This window comes from Condylura cristata, unplaced genomic scaffold (genome assembly GCF_000260355.1).
Source record: "Condylura cristata isolate star-nosed mole 26May11 unplaced genomic scaffold, ConCri1.0 scaffold00019, whole genome shotgun sequence".
Classification (NCBI taxonomy): Eukaryota; Metazoa; Chordata; class Mammalia; order Eulipotyphla; family Talpidae; genus Condylura; species Condylura cristata.
In genome coordinates this window covers 29,418,694-29,441,056 of record NW_004567120.1, presented here as the reverse complement: position 1 = coordinate 29,441,056, position 22,363 = coordinate 29,418,694, and the positions used below count along the sequence as shown (strand labels likewise).

General features: G+C 45.3%; 1 protein-coding gene across 3 annotated transcripts in view; it reads right to left on the bottom strand.

Moving 5' to 3' along the window:
• The window catches only part of BCORL1 (BCL6 corepressor-like 1), a 59,257-nt gene that overhangs the window by 30,835 nt on the left and 6,059 nt on the right, over window positions 1-22,363 (bottom strand). For all 3 annotated transcript variants that reach the window (XM_012727246.1, XM_012727248.1, XM_012727247.1), the window contains exons 2-4: window positions 10,755-10,884; window positions 6,133-6,223; window positions 2,579-5,851 (exon numbers count right to left, since the gene is read on the bottom strand). In XM_012727246.1, the coding sequence (XP_012582700.1) occupies window positions 2,579-5,851; window positions 6,133-6,223; window positions 10,755-10,840 (3,450 nt within the window). In that variant the 5' untranslated portion in view covers window positions 10,841-10,884. The remainder of the gene's footprint in view (window positions 1-2,578; window positions 5,852-6,132; window positions 6,224-10,754; window positions 10,885-22,363) is intronic.

Sequence of the window (22,363 nt, the reverse complement as noted above, 5' to 3'; positions counted from 1 at the left end):
TATCACCTCCCAACTCCCCACCCCCTACAGCCTTCAGCAAACATTATTCTATTTTCTGTCTCTATCAATCTCCCTGCTCTGGACATTTGCCATCATTACCTCATTTATTCTTTACAACAAGCCCTATGAGCAGGTACAATTACTGTCTCACTCTAGATGAGGAAACTAAGGACCAGAGAGATTAAGTAACTTGACAGATATCACACAGTTAGGAAGAAATAAGGTTAAAATTCAAACTCAGAAACTGCCTAGCTGCAGAGAACACACTCCTCAGCAGAAACCTGTACCTGTATCGCTGCCTGTTAGGGACAGGCACACAGTAGCTACTCAAAAAACATTTGCTAAATGTTCAGTGAAACAGCTATACATAATGAGTGTGCAAGATAGTGTGACACAGCTGAAGAACATGGACTTTGGAGTCAATGACTGGGGTTGGAGTCCTAGCTCTTATTTAGTAGTTGAGTAACTCTGAGCAAGTTACCCACTTAGTCTCTGTGTCCTTCATTTTTAAATTTGTGAATTGGGTGTAACAGTCACCTCACAGGATTACTAAGTATTAAATTAGATAAGGTGTGTAGAAAATACTTGGTAGGAGTCCAACAAATGGTAACAGCTATAAAGACATGAACTCTCATCATTATTCTTTAAAAAAAAAAAAAGAGTTATTTTGGGCCCTCCTTGGTGGTGCAGCAGGTTAAAGCACAGCACTAAGAAGCTAAAGCCACTTCAGCACTAGTTCAATCCCCAACCCGGAGGTGACCCACATGGCGCGGCAGACCTTTCCTGGCCTGCCTATTATTCCCCTCAGCAGTGTACTTCATTGGTCGGCCTATTCTGTACCCTGCTCTGTCTCTGGTGAATCCCCTCACTACCCCTGCACCTCTGGACTGTACCCCAGTTCTGTATGCATAAGTAAATAAATCTTTTTTTTTAAAGTTATTTAATTATGCATACAAGAACTGGGGTCTAGGCCAGAGGTACAGGGGATGGGGGTGGAGGGATTCACTAGAGACAGAGTAGGGAGCAGAACAGACAGATCTATTGAGATACACTGCTGAGGGGAGCAGTGGGTGATACAGAAGAGGTCTGCTGTGCCATGTGGGTCAGCTTCTTCTCTGAGGATTGGACTTATGCTGTAGTAGCTGGTAATCACTGAGCTTGACATCACTGAGACTTTAATCCTTGGGCCACCAGGGAAGCCCCAACATTATTATTCTTTTTTTTATTATTATTACAAAAGTTTATTCTTACATCATTTGTACATTTTTTTTCCATCTCAATTGTAATCCCCGCGGGTTTCCCATCACCAAATCACCCGTGTGCCATCACCATAATCCCGTGCATTTCCCCCCCCCCCCGTTTTTGATCCCATTCCCACTCCACCCCCACAAAATGTCTCTGGTATATGGTTGTTCATTATTTTTGTTATTTTCTCGCCTGGTCCATTACATTATTATTCTTAATAACACTTGAGCAAATGTAGTATATATATTCTCTACCATAACTTATTTTTCGATTTGGCATGTCTCTGCTATGCAGAGGAAGTTGTGATATCACTGAAAAAACCCACTTGAACTCTATCCCTGGGGTTCTGAATCTGGAGTCCATGGGTGAGCTCTGGGAAGGGGTAAACCAATGAATTCTTAAAACTATTCACAAAATTCTGAGGTCACATTTCTGGGGACAAGATCTATAGTTATCAATAGCTTCTCAAAGAACTATAGGATCCAAAAAGACTAAGATTCTGCCACAAATTCATGGTGCTCTCACAAGCAATCTGTTCATTAGTATAGATCACCATCTAATCTGAAGGCTATTAAACTTCAAATTGCTTCATATTTTGGATAAATTCTAGCCCTCGACTGCTTCAAGATCCACTTGGATCCCCAGTGGCTTCCAGATTCCCTCTGGATTCAAGTCAAGCCCCCTTGAGGCCCACTGTTTTTGCCTGGAACACTGCTACCATCCCGAGCCTATGATACCCAGAATAAAATGTGTATCTACCTTGCACAGCAAACTCCCAGTGGGCCAAAGCCCAAAACCCTAAGAATTAGAGAGTAAGAAATGGCAGATGAGCCCAGAAGTCAAATTGGCTCTAGCACCATAAAAGTCCAAACAAACCCTGAGTAGACACCCCTAGTGACACAGAGAATGGCCCTGTCAAAGGCCTCTTTTGTCCCTGGGTCCCAAAGTCTCAAGGCCAAAGGTCACCTCATAAAGGAAAGGGAAAATGGTTATGTAAGGAAGGATCTGTTCATTGATTTCCTTCACCAATACATCCTTCTTTCCAACCTCTTCTGGGACAATGTCTTCCCTAACCTCAGGGACAAATCAGTTCCCACACACTACAAAATACAAGCCAGCCCCCCCCCCCACACTCAATGCTAAAATAACATTTACGGAGAATGAGACCCAGCAAGGGGAAGGCAGGTCATTGTTCACTATACACAGGCCTTCCAACCCTTCTGTTCACAGAGCTACTTAGAATACTACCACAGGCAAAGACGAGGTTGCTATCTGCAGGACAGAGCAGCCCACCAGATCTTGGCCCTGCCCTCGGTCTCAGTCCAGAACTCACCTTGGGTCCATGGGAACTCCGGGCTATGATCTTGGCTTGTGGCTGCTGCTCCTCACCATCCTTCTCTTTGCCACACTTCATTTTCTTGGGTGGCAGAGATTCAGTCACCCCATCAGTCACAACCGAGTCTGGCTGCCACTTGTTCTTGCAAGCAAAGACACCTACACTTTCCTGTTTCACTCGAGCCTGCCCAGTCTTATTCCGAACTTCACCTAGGCCCCTCTGGGGAGTGCCTGGGAGACCATCGGCCCGGAAGCAGGTGGCTAAATTGAAGACCACATCACCATCTACCTTCTCCATTTTCACCCGCCCCAGGTCCACCTGGTTTCCAAGCTGTGAAAGGTCTGTGCTGGAACCCCTCTTGCTGCTCGGGACCACATCCAAGATGAGTTCCTTGGGGCGGCTGTCATGAGGTAGCAAAGGCAGCTCAGGAATCTTGCGCAGGTTTTGGGGGGTGGCCAGGACCAGCTCATGGGACATGTAGGTGGCCAACACTTGATTCTTAGGCTTTGTGTCTCCTGCCAGCTTCAGGCCACAGGCCCCCTGGGAAGATTCCATCTTAGGACTGCTGTCAGGACAGAGGTGGCTCTCGGATTCCTCAGGCCCCTGATTTACTCTTAGGTCCCCACCACTGGGCTGAACAGACAGCGCCAAGGTCCCTGTCTGAGGGCTGAGAGTCAGGAGGACAGGATTGACTTGTTCTTCATAAGGCTTGGCAGCGATTCGACAAGTTTTGTTCTTTGTACCAGTGTCCTGCTCTGGAGCAAAAGGGGCCCCAGGTCGTGGCTGCCCCTCGGGAAGTCCATGCATAGCTTCACTGGGGCCAAGTGTTGGCACACCAGAAAACTCAGAAACAACGCTGGTAGGCCTGATGGGTACCCCCTGACTGGGGGTGAGCTGGCCGGCACTGGAAATGCCAATGGAAAGCAAAGATGCTTGGTGGTACGGTGACCAGCCAACAGGCAGGACCTGGGTGCTGGTGGGTTTTCCGTTAACTGAACACCGTGGGTAAATGTTTGCAGGTCCAGCAGGCTTCCACAGAGAGAGCTCCTTGGTTTGGCACCCTGGCAACCCAGGGGCAATGCGGGCCGGGGTGTAACGTTTGACTGTGCTTGGCTGCCCCTCAGTCCCAGCCTGACTACCCTTCTTGCCACAGGGGGCCCCAGTGCTCTTAGGCTCTCCTTGATCAATGATGGAAATAGGCTCCTGCTTAGGAAGATGGCGGGGGTCTCGGTTGAGCCCCAGGTTGGGGTCTTTATTCAGCAGCAGGGATGCAGGCACTGGGTTGGCCACCCCCACATAGGTTCCAGGAATGGTGCTGATCAGTGCAGTTGAGTTCTTTACCCAGGTGCTCGGGTCCCCGTTCCTCACAATCTCTGGAAAGATGACGAAGGGTGAGGAAGTAGAGCCCAGACAAGAAGTGACATTACTGCCAGCTGCCTGGGTTGTGCGCTGAGACCTGGATAGGACTGTGGAAAGGAGGGCCTTGCTGCTGGTGTGCACAGGGGTCAACACAGGCATCGGGGGTGTCTTGCGCTGGTTTGGCAATGGAAGCTTCTGACGATTGGACTTGGAGGAGAGGTCGAGGGGCATCTCACTGCACTCAGGGGGAGAGGCCATCTCTCGCTCCAGCTGTGGAGGAGACTTAAGAGGAGAGAAGGTAACGGAAGTCCCTTCCGTTTGCTGCTCGGCATTGCCTGGCATCTTGGCGGGGTGTGGTGGGGCTGAGCTGACACTAGGCGCTGGCAGCAAAGGCTGTGGAGTTGGAAGTGCCTTGGCAGAAGCAGTGGAGATGGAAGTATCTGTCAAAGGCCCGGAGGCCCCATCAGGGGCAGACTGGGTGCTGGTGCTGCCAGATGGGGATGCACATGGGAGCCTGTTCACTTCTAGGGAAACCAACTTAGAATCTGAAGTCAGAGGCCGGGCCACAGAAAACGCATATGGGTAAGACCGTAGCTCTGGGGAGGCCAGAACTCCAGGAAGACACCTGTCCTGTAGGTAGGATGGCAGGACAGGGAGAGTAAGAGTGGAGGAGACCCCTAGGGTAGTTGGCAGTGTGGCCACACTGAGTGGCTGTCCACAGCTCGGAGGTGGGATATAAACCAGCGGCTGGCTCGGGGTTAGTACTGTCCCTGGCTGAAAAGACAAGGGGACTTTTTGCATAGCTGGTGCCTGAGCTGCAGGAAAACACACTCGACTCAAACTAAAGGAGGCTGGGATGGGTGCAGAGGTGGGGATGGCAGTTGGCGTGGCAGCCGGCATGGGCGTGGGGGCTGGTGTGAAGATGGGGGCGGGGGTAGGTGCAGGCACCGGCGTAGGAGCAAAGGCTGGGATGAGAGTGGGGGTAGAAGGCGGGCCAGAGGATGGGGTTGGGGTGGGCATTGGCACCGCTGGGGGGGCAGGAGCTGCTGGAGGTGTGGATGCTGGCATGGGAGCCAGAACTGGAGTAGGAACAGGTGCAAGAACCAGGGTTGGAGCTGAAGGGGGTACAGGAGCCTGAATCAGAGCCAAGGGGGGAGCTGAAACAGGGACTGACAGTGGGGCAGGGGCTGGAGCTGACAGGGAAACAGTGCCTGAGGGCGGAGCAGAAGCTGGCACGGGTACCAGGACCGAAGCTGACACTGAAAGGGGGGTCGAGTCAGAGATGAGTGTGGGCACTGAGGGTGGCGCCTGGGCCAGAGCCGGGACCGGTGCTAAGGGAGGAGATGGAGCTGGAACGGAAGTGGCCACCTGGACAGGAACTAACCCGGAATGGGACACTGGGGCTGGGACAGACAGGGGAACCTGGAATGGATCCGGAACAGATGGGGGAACTGAGGCCGAACCAGGAGCAGGGGGACAGATGGGAGCCTGCAGCGGACTGAAGTTGGTGGTAACCAGAGGCAGGCTTCCCTCCACGGGGACTCCAGTTCCCAGAGTTGCCAAAATGAAAGTATTCTTTTCCCCAACACTGTGTCGAGAGTCCAAAGCCTTTACCCCAGCTGCAGAGCAGTCCACCTGTTTGCTCATTTGAGTGCCGAGGGGAGTCCAGGAGCCGTCAGCCCTGCTGTTGCTGGCCTCAGTGCTGTCAGGAGCAGGAACCTGGAGCCCGTCTCCTGGGCTGCTCAGTGGCACCAAGATGCCCTCTGCCTCTGCCCCATTCCCAGCATAGTCCATTTGTGACTGGGGGTCGTCAGGCTTGTCTTCTGATTTGTGCCCAAGTTTGTCTGTTGCACTGCCATCTGGGTCTGCCCCCCGGGCATTGCTGCCACTCCCAACTGCTGTGAGCTCCACCTGCAACGACAGAGCAGAATGTCCATCTTTACTAGCTCTCTGTGGAAGGTGCAAGTGTCCCAAGGCAGCAGACAGGCAACTGGGGGTCCTCTTTGCAACTCGACCATGCAGGTCTAGGCAAAGCAAAGAGCAGCTGGCCAATTTCAGTCCCACCTACAGCAACCCCTGAGCACTATACTGTGCCTTTCAGTCCCCATTCTTAGGGTACCAGGCCAGGGTACACTGCCCAGGCAGCTGATTTCCACCCTTTGGTGGGCAACATGTGACTCTACAAATGTTACCTTGGAAAAACTGCTGCTGACACAAAACTCCTGAGATCCAAAGTGCTGGCAGTCACCTGTCGTGGACTCTTCATCAGAAAGAGGTGCTCGTCTAGTATGGGAGACACAACCAGAAAAGGGACATTAAGCCTAGTCTTTGGGCCACTGCCACCATCTCCAAAATCCCTGTCTACCTGGTGCCCACTAAACCTTCTTGTCTCCCTTCTTTCAGTGGTTTGAGAGAAATCACAAGGAACTAGAGAGTCCAGTCATAAACTAGAACCTCCCTGCCCAGCTTTGAAAGTTGCTGATACAATTCTTCTCTATGAGCCATGTATCCTGTCTGCTTGGGTTCTCACCAGGAGTATGGAGGATACCCCAGCACCATTGCCCTGTTCCCCATAGTGTATCCATCAAGGTGACCATCCAGGAGGTATCAGGCGTTGCCAAAAGGGGAGAAGTGACTCACTAAGACCTCAAAAGGCACACTAAGGGTTTTTTCTTTAAATGCAATCTTACTTTAAGGGAGGCTGACTGCAGTACCATAAGGGCAATCCTGTTCTAAAATATATAAACACCTCCACTGTTCTTGACCTGAATCATCACCTATTTATCCAATGGGCTGGCCCAGAGCAGGCACACAGAACACATTTATTAGGGCCTTATGACTGCAGGCCATCAGGTCCCTGGGTAGAGAGGGGCACTTCACAGGCTTGACTTCTTGCCCTCCAGGGGACCTTTCACCTTTTTCTAGTGTACTACTGGGTTCCAGTCAGCATCCTCTCCCCTAGCTTTCTTTCCCCTGCTAACTCTCCAACTCACCCCTTGACCTCACCAGCACCACCAGGTTCGCTTTTGTCCTTAAGGGAAGCCCTCAAAGTCACAAACCCCAAATTCAAGTTGGCATATCACAGAGAAAGGGGCTTAAGGCCAGACAGCGGAATCCCAAAGGAGGAAAAGTCAACTGTCGTCTTGCCCACCTGCTCAAAAATTCTCCAGATTTTGGGTAAGAACCTTAGAAAGCAATACCCACCCCCTCCCAAAACAAAAGATAAAAGCAACAGGTCATATTGGAAGGGCGACATTGAAGAGAGGACAGACACCCACTGGGAGTTTTCTATTTTGAGTGCAGAAAAAAGGTGCCACTCTCTGCCCCTGGGACGACACTGAGGGGGCACGAGCTATGGTGTGAGTAGCCCAGTGAAAGCTCTGGACTAGAGACTAAAACTCCAGTAGACAGGCAGCAGTTCCCAGGGGGCAAAGCACAGGGCTGCTCTGTGTCCATGTGGGGACACCCTTTGGGTTTGCCACCTTTCTCTGGAACCTTTCTCTGAGCTCTGCAACAGCCCCTGAAGAAGTCAGTTACCCACACTAGTCATTCTAGAGAAACGGCAATTAGTGTACCCAAAGACAACCCCCACAAGAATGGGGAGGGCCTTGCTAACTCCCTCCTACTGAAATAGGGCTCCTTCAATGGACTCCAAAATTGTACCTGGGGCAAGAGAAGCAAAAAAGGCAAAATCCCCTGCCCATCGTTTCGGAGTTCCAAAAGGGGCTGAGAGGGAAAGACTCGTTTCCTTTAAAAGGCATCTAGGCTGGTAGAAGTGGGAGGAGAAATGTTAGAAATGACTGTTGGTGACAAACAGAAATGATGGTAGGGATAGACAAGAGCTGTAGACGCAATCGGGGGGCCAGAAGGGAGGGCCTGAGGGAAAGGGAAAACATACTTTGACATCAATTCCTGAGAGACCAGAAAAGCAAGACCTACACCCAGCCTTGGGCCAGGGGAGTAGCGTGTTCTAACTAGACTGGCCAGGGATGGTTTTAGTCAGAGGACGGTGGTGAGGGGAGGCAAGCAGCAGCATCCCCCTTTGCCAACCCCACGTGAACCACAGAGGGCAGACATTGTTTATTTACGTACTTTACCTTCGGAGCATACGAAGAGTCAGCAGCACACTGGACCCCCTTGCTGGGCTCCCACCCCGCAAACAAGCACCTTGTAAGCAGAAACTCGGCCCTGGAAAACAGCCACTTAGAGAACAACTGGACCAGAGACTCCAGGCAGCAGCAGTAGTGGAAACACAGCAGTCTGGCTACTCCTGTCATCCCCACACCTGAGTGCCAGCCCCTGAAGTGCCGGGGAAAGGCCAGGCAGCCATTTTCCTCAGATTCTCTGAGGAGAGGGGTGTGCAAAACTATGCAGACATTAAATTGCTCCACTGAGGGAAGAGATTGGGACAAAAATAGCTTGCAAAGGAGAGGTGCACTAGGACAGCTGGGTCAACCCAGCAAGTTAAGAGGGGATAGGATGGTGGGGAGGATGGAACAGGGGTCAAAACAGGCTTCAATCAGGACTGAAAAATCAATCCTGCTGTTTCTTCCCAACAGAGATGACCCTGGACTATTATGCTCAAGCTTCTGTTGAACTTAAACCAGAAATGGCCATAACCTTTCAGGGCCGTTTTCCTGATTATTAAGGATTAGTACCACTGTCAAACTGGACTCTGCCAGCTCCTGTCACACCCTGAGTACATGTCAGGCATCAGGCTCCCTGTCTTCCTCCCTGCTTTCCCTGCTTCCAGCACCACCATATCCTAAGATTATTTTTGTTCTAGCCAGCACCTTCCCCAAACACACCATGTGGGATATACAGCCTCAAACTCCTATAAATCCTTCAAGTTCAAATGTCATAGCTCTGAGAAGCCTACCCCAGGAAATTTGTCATTCTTGCATCTAAACTCTCAAGGACCTATACATGTAATTCTGTGACACCACTAATGTCCCATGACTACTGGTTTGGGCTTAATACATATGTACTGAGTAAAGGAATGAATGGGTACAGGAAAGGGAAGCAAGGAAGAAAGATTTAGCTGTAAGTTAGATCAGAGTCAGACACCTGGGGCCAGCAATTCCCTGTTCCTTCAATTCCCAACTGCAGTTAAGGAAGTGGGGCAAGCTGCTCAAATATAACCTTAAGAATTAACCCCCAGGTATTGTTTTATACCCGAAAGTTCTAAGTTCTAGAAGTTGTAAAGGGCTGAGGAAGATACTTTTAAATAAGGTAAGATTACATTTTGGAAATCAGTAGTCGCACAGCCTGGGCTATAGCGGAAAGACAACAAGAAAGGGTAGATGAGATCAGAAGTGACAGTGCTTAAAAGGTCATCTTGACTGCTAGGCATATTTGGGAATTTAATGACCCAAGGAAGGTCCATAAAGAGGGAAAATCAGGTTCCAGGCCTCCTTCCTGTTCCTTTCTCAGTGGGGATTTACAACAGACAGTGAACTAACGTAACTTGACCACTGCTTTTTTTTGAAGTCAGTAGTCCATATTTCTAGTTGCCAATGAATCCTTACACCAATCAGCACCACCACACTGCCTTCCCGAGATTGTCTCTTACTAATTATCTATAGACATACCTCAGATGCAATGTAAAATGTCTTATTTTTATGCAGCTTCTGTGAAGAATTTTATCTTATTTTCCTAAATTTTTTCTTATTTTTCTAAAATTAAATTCCCTTTGAGTCCATCTTTAACCCATTGCTCAGTACAGAGAATATTAAGCTATCAGGTGCTAATGGCTTAGAAAAAGAAAAGGTCTATTCTAACCTGAAGCTCCAATAAGCACACACTTCTTAAATTACGAACAAAGAAAAAAAGTAAGTAAATATAAAGACATTCATTTTTCTTCTCTTCAAAATTATCAACTCTCCCTCACATGCAAACACATGCATGCACATGTGTGCACGTGCACACACACACACGCACAGGAACACATTTCTAAGATTTATCCAAGAAATACAAGATCTTGAGTCCTAGGAAAAGCCATGGTGCTCTGTGTTCTAGGTGACTGATCTAACGTATATGGAACTAGGCATCTGATGGGCTGAAACAACAGTTAACCACCAGCAAGCACTGGGGCATCATGCCCACTCTAAAAAAGAGGCATTGCAACCATCACACACAGCTCTTTAGCCAAGGGTTATGAAAGTCAAATATAAAATTTGAAGGTCATTTTGAGTGTCCTTCATATGAGGCATGACCAGGAAATGGCATAGCTTGGTCAACCAATATCTGGTGAACAGATAATTAAAAACACACATTTCATGCAGGCATCACCAACTCTCCATTTTATATCAAAACATTAAGCAATTTGATCTTCCTTTGATAGTTCTTAAGAATCTCACTGAGAATCTTCATTAGTCTCATCAGGCAGGAAAGAGCTGATCACCAGAATACCCACTAACAGTTCCCAATAAAACTGAATGATAAAACTGCCTTTCTTCCAGGCTTATATCAAGGACCAAAAAATACCTTACACTTATCCTTAAGCGGCACATGTGGATGCAGCAAATTAAAATTGCCATTGCCCCTTACTCCATAATCTGACAGATCTTAATAAGAGGATAAAAACTAGTTGGCAAAAGGTCATCTGTTGGCCTCACTTTCATCTAAATAGGGACAGCCTGGCAGAGCAGGCCATTCACACAGCTCCTAGCCCCATCCCACTCAGGAAAATGAGAAACAACCAAGAGCCTCCTCCCTCCCCAGGGGCATGCCCCAGGCCAAGCTGCAACCAGCCCTGTGATGAGCAGGCCCCACTCACTGGAAGTCTGCCATTCCCTACTTCCTGGCTCCTCACCTCTCCTCGTTGATGCCACACATGCGAATCCGGTCAGAACTGGCCCAGTCGTGCACGCCGCTGTAGCGTGGTGCTGTAGAGATCATGACAGCCACTCACCACCAGATAGGACCTGCTGTGGCCACACCCCCTGGGGAAAAAGAACCCCCAAAGTCAAAACTTGTAACAGGGACATCTCTTTTCACCACCTTTACACAGAAATACTTAAATAAAGGTAATTAGCACACCAAAATATAAAAGCGGTCTCTCACAAGCCACCCTGCTAGAGAAATTAAGGCCCAATGGAGGGAAGGAGCACCTGTATTCCAGGAACCCATAGGCTTCAGGATGGAGGGAAAGACACCGTTAATCACCTAGAGTGGTTTTTAAATTATCTTAAAGACAGATATGCTTGAGTTTTTGAGGAAATTCAATATATTTCAGACAAATGAGATGACAGTATATTTTTCTATACACATTTAGCCCAACCAACTACAATTAAAGGGTCATTCCCATATGTGAACAGTGTTTTGAAGGACTTCTGGAGATCACTCTCTCATCAGGTCTCTAATCCATGGGTACTGAAGTATCTGAGTGATGGAGCCAATTGAAGTTCTCCAGAGGACACACTTTTTTTATAAGTCCTTCAGAAATATTCTGATTTCATGTTGGGTGTTACAGAGATATAATGTATATTATCAAACCTGGTTAAAAGCTCCCTTCAAATCAGACACTATACTCTTTACACCACTGGCTATAAACAAACAAACATAAAACCACGTTTCATCAAGAACTAAGTTTCTGTTCTTGTCTCTTCCTATCAGTCAGTCATCCCCATGACCTAACACTCCCTTTCCAAGCCAAAGTCCAGTTCTCAATGGGTTGTTAAACCCCTGAACAGTCAATTGATCCTCTAGAGAAAATGAAGCATCAAGAAAAAGAAATCTGCTTAATGTGCTGCCTTGAGACCCTTAAATTCTTGGGTTCACTTACTAGTTAACATCAAAGCTCAACTGAATGGATCCTACAGTAATCAAAATGTTATGCAGTTCTCCATTTTCCAAAGAAGTCAGTCACAGTAAGATATAGTCACATCAGGGAATTGCTTCATTTACTCTTTATATAATGTGAAAAGACTGTCCATATTCAATGCAGAATCACTTATTCATTCAACAAATATCTACTGTTCTGGGTGCTAGGAATTCAACAATTAACAACAACAACAACAAAATACCAAATCCCTGCTTCATGGAGCTTGCATCCTAAAGAGATGAGACAGACAATAAACATGTTAAATAATTCTATTAGAGTAGTTAGAAGGTAGTATAATACAGGCTGAAGGAACTGGGGTGTGGGTGGGGAGAATGGATTACAATTTGAAATTGGGTGAATGCAGTAGGCCTAGCTGAGAAGTAGACAACTAAGCAACTTTAGGAAGCAAAAGGGTGAGCCATATTCCAGGCAGAAAGAACATCCTATGCAAAGGTCCTAAGGCAGGAGGCTACCTATTAGGGTCACAGAATAGCCAGGGCAGGCACTGGGTGGTGCAGCAAAGCAAGCAAGGGAGAAGGAGAGCGTTGACACCTGACATACCCCTCCCAATCCCTTGGTTCTCACCCTATCGCCCTTTCTCTACAGCACAAGGTACTACTGACTAGTACCCTGTGCCCACCCCTCTCCTGGCTTTCCTGAACAGAGGTCTACTGACTTCTTAGGGGACCCTTTACTCCCTCCACAAACCTGGTCTTCATCTTGCTCAGTCTCTCCACACCTCTGCCACCTTCTCTCATGTTGTCCCCTCCCTTCCTCCTTTGTCTTTCTCTTTCTCCCCTTCCTTCTCTCTTTCCTATTCCCCTTTATTCTTCCTCTTAACTTTCTTCCCTCCTGTCTCCCTCATGCCCTCTCCTCCACCCTCACCTCTGTCTCCCTCTGCAAAGTCCCTGCTCTCCAGTGTACTCCCCTTACCAACTTCTCTTGCCTCATCCTCACCTCTCTTTAGTTTGTCTTTCAATTCTGCCTCAGGCTCCACTCTCTCCTTGTCCTTCCTTTCCTCCAGCCCCTGCCTCCTTCTGCCCTCTACACTTTGTCCTAATGCTTCAATCTTCAGTTTCCCTCATTCATCCTTCTGTCTCTCGAGCTCAGCCTGGCTCTTGCTTCACCCCCACCTCTCTCCTGCATGTAGATATCAGTCCTGCCCCCCCCCGCTATCAGCTCTGAGCTCCCACTGTTTGAACTCACCCACTACTACACTGACAACTCCCAAATTTGTATCTCTAGCCCTGACCTTTCTTTTCAGACCAGAATTTCCAGCTGCCAGCATCTTGCCGTTAATTTGCATGTCCACTGTTCCCCTTCAACTCCATGTGTCTCAAGCTGAACTCATAAGTCTGCTCTCCATCTCCCTACCCCACCCCAACCCCAGCAGACTTCCTATCTTAGTTAATAGCACTACTAATCCCTAGTCTGGAAATGTCAGCTTTGACATATTCAACTCCTATCCCCCCACTGCCAATATCCAATCAGGAGTCAAGCTTTCATGATCCCATCTCTATTCTTGCTATTTATGCCCTCTTCCCATTCTTCTGGTGTGAACCCTCATCATCTCTCACCCAGAACATTACAATAGCCTCTTAATCGGTCCCTCTGACTCTAATCTCTTGATTCTACTATCAATTCATCTTCTAAATCACCAGCTCAATCATGTCACCCCTCTCCCTCTTCAACAGCTTTCAATAGATTTCCTTGGTCTTCAGAATCAAGCCCACAGTTAGTATAGCATCCAGGGACATCCATGACCAGGCCTCAAACCTCTCTGGTCTCCTCTTCTGCCACATTCTGCCATTACTCTGCCACCCTTGCCATCGCTCCTGACCCTCCCATGAACTGACCATCCAGTTTGGGGACTTAGATGTTTCCTTAGCTTCAGATGGTCTTTCCGGTGTCCCCTCTTTTCTTGTCACCCCTCAAAGCCTACATATCATTATATTATCTCCCCAAGCCCAAACCCCAGGCAATTAACTCACCTTCTCAAACAGTTCATCCCCACCTCTCCCACAGCACTGATTCTTATTCTCCACTGCAGTGTAGTTAGTCAGAGGCGTGGCTTGTCTATCTCCTCCACCAGATAATCAGCTACTTAAGGTAAGAAATACTGTCTTTTCATCTGAGGTTCCTCAGCAATATCTTATGTGTAGTGAGTACACAGAAAATGGGTGTTACATGGAACTGAAATCTAGAGGAGAATGGAGATGATGACCTTTGAGAAATTTCAAGAAGCAAAATCAACAAAACAAAGTATTCACCACACTTACATACAATAGAAAAAAATGTGGTACTTGAATGAAAAACTTTTCAAACACACATTGGTGTTGTCTCACTCCAATCCAGAGCATGATTTTTTTTTTTAATTTTAGAAATTTATTTATTTTTGCATACAAGAGCTGGGGTATAGGCCAGAAGTATAGGGGGTGAGAGGATTCACCAGAGACAGAGTGGGGAGCAGAACAGGCAGATCTGCTGAAATGCATTGCTGAGGGAAGCAGCGGGGAGAGAGGAAAGGTCTTCTGCACCATGTGGGTCACCTGCCTGGATGGGTGTTGAACTCATCGTGCTGCACTTTAACCCCTTGTGCCACCAGAGAGGTCTGACCAGTACATGGTCTCTAAGCTACTTTACTCTGTAAGTTTGCAGGAAACTGGTAAGGATATACCAACTCTGTCTCGTCCCTTAGCATTTAGATTGACTTCCCTCTCCACTATGAAAAAACTAGTTTTGTCTCCATTTCCAATTCAATTTTTTCACTCTATATAAATTTGTGCTTTTCATTTTTTTCTTGGAACCAGCTACATTATCTGTCTGGTTCCCCTGTTGATTAATGAATAAAATAAAATGTTAACATGTGTTCATTTTTATATTTTTATGAGAGTCATGATTTTACCTTTTCCTGAAAACTACTTTTTGACTATACTATGACAGTTCACCAAGACCCCATTCTATGCACATACAGATTAGTCAGATCTTGATTCTGAAAACATCTTAGAATACCCTAGTTTAAGAAGCAATAGCACAGCCTACTGGGTGATGTACCAGGTACTTTTTTGCACCCTTTTTCTCTATGAAGTACCTGAAGATTCATGCAGAGGAGGGCCTTTTGTCATAAGATGACGTTCAACAAAAACTATGAGTTTTTTAATTGTTACCTGAATATTTGCAAGCAACAGATATAAGCCAGTCTCTGTGGCTTTCACTCGGGGTTTATTTTTGTTCGGTTAAGAGGGAATTAGTAATTTCTGGACCTAGGACAGAAATCAGAGGGAAGCATCCTGCAGAAAGAATGGCATATAAAATATCACCTTTTAGATAAAAAAGCTTTTAGACTCTCCAAATAACAACAAAAAGGAAACCAAGTAAAAAATAAAACAATTACCACATGATACACACTTTAGGATTACCTAGCGAGAAAAATTGATACCGGGCATCTCTATTTCCACCTGATCCTGAAGATACAGCATCTGTTTAGATCTTTTCCCCCCACACTACAAATATGTCAAAGCAGCACCCCTTCCTATGTGAAACCTACTGCTACTAATTAGCAGTAGCCTTTATGGAGGAGGGGAGGGGAGAGGGAGGAAGTACAGGCAGGAGAGCTTGTAGCTAAGTGAGACCACTTACACTACATGGGAAGTGCAATCTGTGCTCCCAAGCCACAGAGTTAAGCCAAGGGACATTCCAAAGAGTTGGTGCAGTGACGCCAACACTCACATAAGAGGAGAAAGACCAAGATGGACAACTTATGCCAATGTTTCCAAGCCAGAATCATGTACTAACATATTCAAAATACAGATTCATGTGTTCTGTCTTGGCAATTCTGATCAACTAGGCCTCGTTTTTTTGTTTTGTCATTATCATGTGCAATCAAATTGAACTACATTTCAGGAGCAGTGAGAAAAAAGGCAAACTTTATAGACACACCTTCCTTGGTAGGTTCTACAGGTGCACACACCTGTGTACCCACTTGCCTTCGCTCACTGCCTACACACATACATCGTGCCCCTTCTCTGATGAGAACCATTACATCAAAGGCAAAAGGCAGTTTCTAAAAGGAACTTAGAAGAAACCTGGTAATCCCATGTGACCCAGGAAACAGGCACAAGGCTATGAAATACCTCAAAGGATCTTTCCCAGAAGTCACAACCATGTAATTGTTAAGAAACGAACAGCTGCATAGCCCCAGAATCAAATGCTGGTCACTGCCAGGAAGGCAGGGCAACCACCATAAGCTAGCTCTACTTGGGGAGGGGGCACTCAAAAGATACATCCAATTTGTGGTGAGAACAAAGGAGAACACCACACACTCCAACCCAAAGTGGTAAGCATGGCTGAAAAACAAAATAAAACTTTTCAATTGAAGGAGCACATACGGATCAAAGTAGAAGGACTGACCAAGATCTAAGGGAATGAATCCAGCAAGCAAGCAGCAGCGTGCAGGTAGCCAGGCACAATCACGCTCCCATGGAACAGGGGAAGCCAACAAGAAAATAGACTAATAGGAAAGCAATAACGTAAAAATAGCGGCCATGCTGAGGGTAAGCAGGTAGAAGAGAAACCATAGTGAAGCAGTGATCTTTTTCAAAAAATAAAAATACGAAAAGGTGTGAAGGAGTAAAAGAACAGCTCATGGCATATAATAACCAAAAGACGAAAACTGAAATAGGGGAACCTGAGCTATTTCACCATCATGGGCCAAACTGAAACACTGTGGGGAAGCAATGAAGACAGACATTTTAGAAAAGTGTAGAGAGAGAGACTATGTTATCAAATGGGGAAGGAGATCAAATTTTAGCCCGAGTTAGGGTTAGGAGAAGGTGGTAATAGGGGGCAGGCAGCTCTAAAATCTCAAAGGAGATATTACAGATCAAGCAGGCATTTTTTTGTTTTGTGTTGAAATGAAGGTGCCAAAACAAGCAGATTTCACAACATTTATAATCATACACATGAGGAAGAAAAGGACATAAAAGAAGTACTAGAGCATCTATCAGACAAATGTGTTTTTTGTTTTTTGTTTTTACCACAGTAGGTGCTGTATAAGTCCTAACCTTGAAAACAACTGGAGTGACTGTCTGCTGCATAAATTCCCCAGGATTAGGATCAGGTAGCTCCCTTTGTGGCTGAACATCCCTTACGTACAGAGCCATCAGTGCTGGCAACATATGTGCCACACTAGGCCCCGCTACACAGAGCCAGAAACCTGCCATTATGCATCATGGTACTCTGCCACCAAGTCAGTAGATTAGAAATTAGAAACTCGAGATTAAGAAAGTCGCAGTTAAACTAAATCTGGTAGTACTCGCCCAGGTTTCTTTTAGTTCACACTGCCTGGTGACCTGGAAGCAATTATGACTTTAAAAAATGAAAGAGCCGGAAAATATTCATCTTGAAGCCTGGCCCTGAATCTATCCTCAAGAGGTTAGGCGTGGCCAGTAGACAGTTTAAGGAGGGTTAGATCTGTGATGACTAATGAGTAAAGAAAACCAACTTTGGAGCTATTGCTCCAATAGAAACCCTGAGGTCTACGTAAAGCTCCTAACACACATTCAAACTTGACAGAAGCAAGTTCCACTGTGGGAAAAGTAGCACTGAAGACGCTTTCCTCTCCCCCAGAGATCCAAGACCAATGAGATTGAGGTTCTCAGGGTAAAGTAAAAAGGCCATGACTTCCACTGGGGTGCCTTTAGAGAAGTCAGTCTCAAAGTCACTGTTTCCAACAGGAAAGTATATATATACCCAACAACGATGCTTCAGACATGGAACCCCTACCACAGATCATACACTCCTTTATGCTGTCTTCCTCCATGTGCATTCAACAGTAGAGTCACATTCCCGTTTCCTACTTACACACTGCACCCCTTACCACTCTATTTCTCCAAAATTAAGTTACCCTAACTAATTTAACAAATTCCCATAGAAGGGCATTCTAATATTCTGTCAGCTTTCCCACACACATATACACTACAGCCCCTTATTTTCCCCTACCAAGTATCACAGTCCCATATACATGCCCTAATCACTACTTTGCTTTTCTCCATACTAAACAGGTTCCTCTGCCACCACTTAAAACAAAAAATCGGCCCTCCCTGGTGGTGCAATGGGTTAAAGCACAGCACTGCAAGCTAGCGGCAGCTGCTTCAGTGCCAGTTTAATCCCTAGACCCGAGGTGACCCACATGGTGCAGCAGACCTCTCCTGTCCCACCCGCTGCTCCCTTTAGCAGTGTATTTCATCAATCTGCCTGTTCTGCTCCCTACTCTGTCTCTGGTGAATCCTCTCACCGCCCCTGTACCTCTGGCCTGTACCAGTTCTGTATGTATAAATAAATAAATCTTTTAAAATTTTTTAAATAGAAATAATCTGCCAGTTAAATGAAAGAATAAAGGGTCCTTGGGCTGTTCATCCTAACCTTCTCTTTGACTAAATCTTTTCGAGCATTTTCTAGTTTCTCAGGGCTTTTTTTTTTTTTCTCTATCCAAATATTTCCATTGATTCAAGCTCAAGGGATCACTATTAGAAGGGACAATACATCCTGTTCCCAGATACACTGACACCTATATTTACCAAGAGGGCTAAAGAGTTACCTGCACAAGGTTCTAACATGGACACCTCCTTGGGTACATCCACATTTGAAAACCTTGCCTATAAACATTTATGAAACTGGATACAACGGAATGTTAAATATTTGTTAAATGCATGAGAGCTTACTCATTAAAATGAATGTAGTTACCTCCAAAGTGATCACCTTTGGAGGTTAGATAGTGATCTCAATAAAATGGTCATCTTTCCCACCAAAACCACACCTTTCTCAATCTCCTCCTTTCAAAGTCAATTTGATTTTTTAAAACTGTCCAATTCTACTCATAATCATCTAATCAAACAGCATAGTCCCCTAGAGAAGTGATATAGTCTAGTATCCGTAGCCTATACTGTGGGGGGAAACCTGGAAGAGCATTTTCACCCCCACTTCTCAACTATCTCAGACCATCTCACTATGTCCATTTACTAAGTCACATGCAAAACAGGAATAAACTAGTCCCTACTTAAAATTGAGAACAAGAGAGCAATTGAAAGAACCAAACAGTCCATTCATACCATGAAGTAGGCAAAAGCAAAAGTTTTAATCTCTCACATTTTCATACCACCAGATCATGTTAGATTGCCTACCCACTGCCATACTTTCCCCCCTATTATTCAAATAGAACTCACTTCCACTTCCTGCTGTAAGGAAGTAATTTTACTCTATTTAAGGAACATAGCTCATCACAGCTTTAGCTGCAAGACTTTGTACAACTTCGTAGATGTTACAGATATCTAGAATACCTAAGTGGTTATCAGGAAAGTAATCAGTCCTTTTCAAAACATCAACCCAGGTAACTAGGGTCTTTTTTCTTTTAGCACTTCTTATTGCTACTAGATCATAAATAAGAGTTGGCTTTCTCAGTCTTAGTCTTCAGTAGGGTCATATGAATAGTTGGTGTGTTTTTCACACTCTAAAGTTGAATCATTATAATCATCATAATCCGCTACTCAAATCCCTGCTGCGATGCTCCTGAGTCCTCCCTGCCATGGACTGCGACAGTGGCCAATGGATGTCTCCATCTTAGCACATTGCATTCGTGATATGGGCTTTTTCATCTAAAGAAGATTTCTCCTCAGCTAACTTTTACCATTTTTCTCTTTAAAGTCTCCTATGGGACCCTCCCTGGTGGCGCAAATGGTTAGGACACAGCACTGCAAGCTAGCACAGTGGCTTCAGTGTGAGTTCGATCCCCAGCCCCGGAGATGACCCACATGGCAGGGCAGACCTCTCCTGGATAACCTGCTGCTCCCCTCAGCAGTATAGTTTGTCGATCTGCCTGTTCTGCTCCTCACTCTGTCTCTGGTGAATCCTCTCACTGCCCCTGCACCTCTGGCTTGTACCCCAGTTCTGTATGCATAAATAAATAAATAAATATTTAAAAAAATAAAAGTCTCTGATATCTCTTATATAAATCTTCATAGAAGCCATTACCAGTGATTTTTCTATTCTCTAACCCTAGACCAGACTCAGATTTTATGTGAGTATACACATACCCACCAGTCTATAGGTTCCCCAAGGCTATAAAGAAAATTTCCCATTTCTTTTAGTAATGTCTAACATGACATAAAGCACACAAAATGCACTCAATAAATACCTGCTAAATGATTGGGGGAACCTCAAATCTTCTCTATGTCATATGGAAACCAAGAATCCATGTAAAAAGCATTGGGTCTATGGATTTCTTTTACTTCCATTGCTTTCTCATAAACTTGCTCCTCTTTCTTTTACTTACTTCCATGATAAAAACAATCACAGAAATAAAACTGAAATTGAGTTGTGGGAAAAAAAACTTCCAATTACCAGCTAATTCATAACCCAGCTAACTTATGGACTGCCTTTTGCCATTAACAGTAGATGTGTGCTCAAGGAACTACTCATTTTAGTATTTGCTAAGCAGAATATAAACAGGAAGGTAAACATGACGGGGAGGTGGGCAGTTAGAGAATAATAGTGCATTTCCAACGTCAAACAGAAGTTATTAATTTGTTAACTGATCTACTCTTTTAAGTTGGCCAGATATCACCCTCTCCCTATACTGGCATAGCTGACTGTTGGCATCAAAGTCCACTCTGGCTCCAAAGAGGGTTCTATTTTAGAGTTCATCACTTTTTTCTCTGCCAAGATGTTTGGTTTGGGGTACATAAGGTATTTCAGACCTTATTCTCTCCCATCCAATGGTTGAGCCATACCAGAACCAGGCTCTATCTACAGGCTTTTGAAGAACTTCCCGGTGTCAGAGACAGCTGGAAAGCCCAACAAATCATAACTAAACACAGCAGTTCTTTTCAGAAAGCATTGTTTTGTTGTTTTTGTTTTTTTTAATGTTACCCTCGTCAGGCTCTCCCTGGTGGCACAATGGGTTAAAACACTGCGCTATGGGCCCTCCCTGATGGTGCAACCTAAGTTAGGACGCAGCACTGGGAACTAGCCACAGCCACTTCAGTGCCAGTCCATCCCTGGGCCCTGGAGGTGATCCACATGGCACCGCAGACCGCTCCTGACCCGCCCGCTGCTCTCCTCAGCAGTATACTTTGTAGATCTGCCTTTTCTGCTCCCCATTCTGTTTCTGGTGAAGCCTTTCACCACCCCTGTACCTCCAGCTTGTTCGCCAGCTCTGTATGAGTAAATAAAATAAAAATAAAACCCACCACTCTATGAAGCTCTCAGAAGCCACTGCAGCACCTGCCACACCTCTGGCCTGTACCCCAGTTCTGTAAGCATAAATAAATAAATCTTTCTTTTAAAGTCACCCTAGTCAATTAGGCTTGGGTCATTCTTAAAGCATGGCCCAAAATGTCTCAAGAGGTTCCTGTCCTGAAATATTGAGCCATCTTACAGCATGCTGTTAAAGGAGATGCCACTTCTACCTCTAAGGTGGATGCAATAATACAGAAACGAATCTTTCTACCATATTGTAAGTGCTTAATATGTACTAACACAACAGAAATATGGAGAAAGAGAGGGAAGAATCAAGATGTAAGCTAGTTTTCATTCTGCCATCATGTTTACCATAGTATAATATATAAGATAAACTCACAGGACACCAAAGAAAAAAAAACTACATTATATTATCATAATAGATACCATGTATTAGACACCTACTCTGGACCTGGAGATATACATATACATCTATAAATACATACATCATCTCCTATAATCCTCACAGCCCTGTGGAAACTGGTATTATCATCTCCAATTTATAGACAAGAAAACTGAGGTTCAGACTTCCTGCCACACACCTGGGAAGTAGGAGGAAGAGGACTATAACTTAAGACTGTATTATCTAAAGTGTTCCAATTAATTTAGAAGTGTGCTGAAGTTTAAGAATCACCACCTGCCATTAACCCGTGCGTGGTACAATGAAGTTAAACTGAATAAAGCCTTATTATAATAACCACCTGATCTAACCACCTGATGGATCCAGGCAAAGAGTGTAAAACTCACCCTAAAGATGAGCATCCCCTATAATGTGTACTTTATACATGGGAAAGTGAAAATCTACTTGTTCTTCTTGTCTCCAGACATCAGCATTATCACAAAACTCAATGGTACCCTTAAATGACATTAACACTAAGATTTCTAGGCATACCTTAACAATGAAGTAACCAAATTTTGTTTCTAAGCAGATAGTAAAGATGCCTGAAACACAAAGCTTTGCCTGCCCGTCAGTACTCTCAATTCTTCACAACTACTGAGCTTAAGGTCTACTTAAAATCCAAACAAAGATGTATTCCATCTCACATATTCTCAAGAGTAAATCTGAAAATTACCACATTTTACAAATAACTCATTTCTCTTCACATTCATCACAATTCATTGACCAGAGGAAATATGACCTTGACGTGCAGCTTACAGTCACTTTTTAAACATTCATTTTTAATGTTTTATGGGCAAAGGGTGGTTCTGCTTTAAAAAGAAAGAAAGAAAGAAAGAAAGAAAGAAAGAAAGAAAGAAAGAAAGAAAGAAAGAAAGAAAGAAAGAAAGAAAGAAAGAAAGAAAGA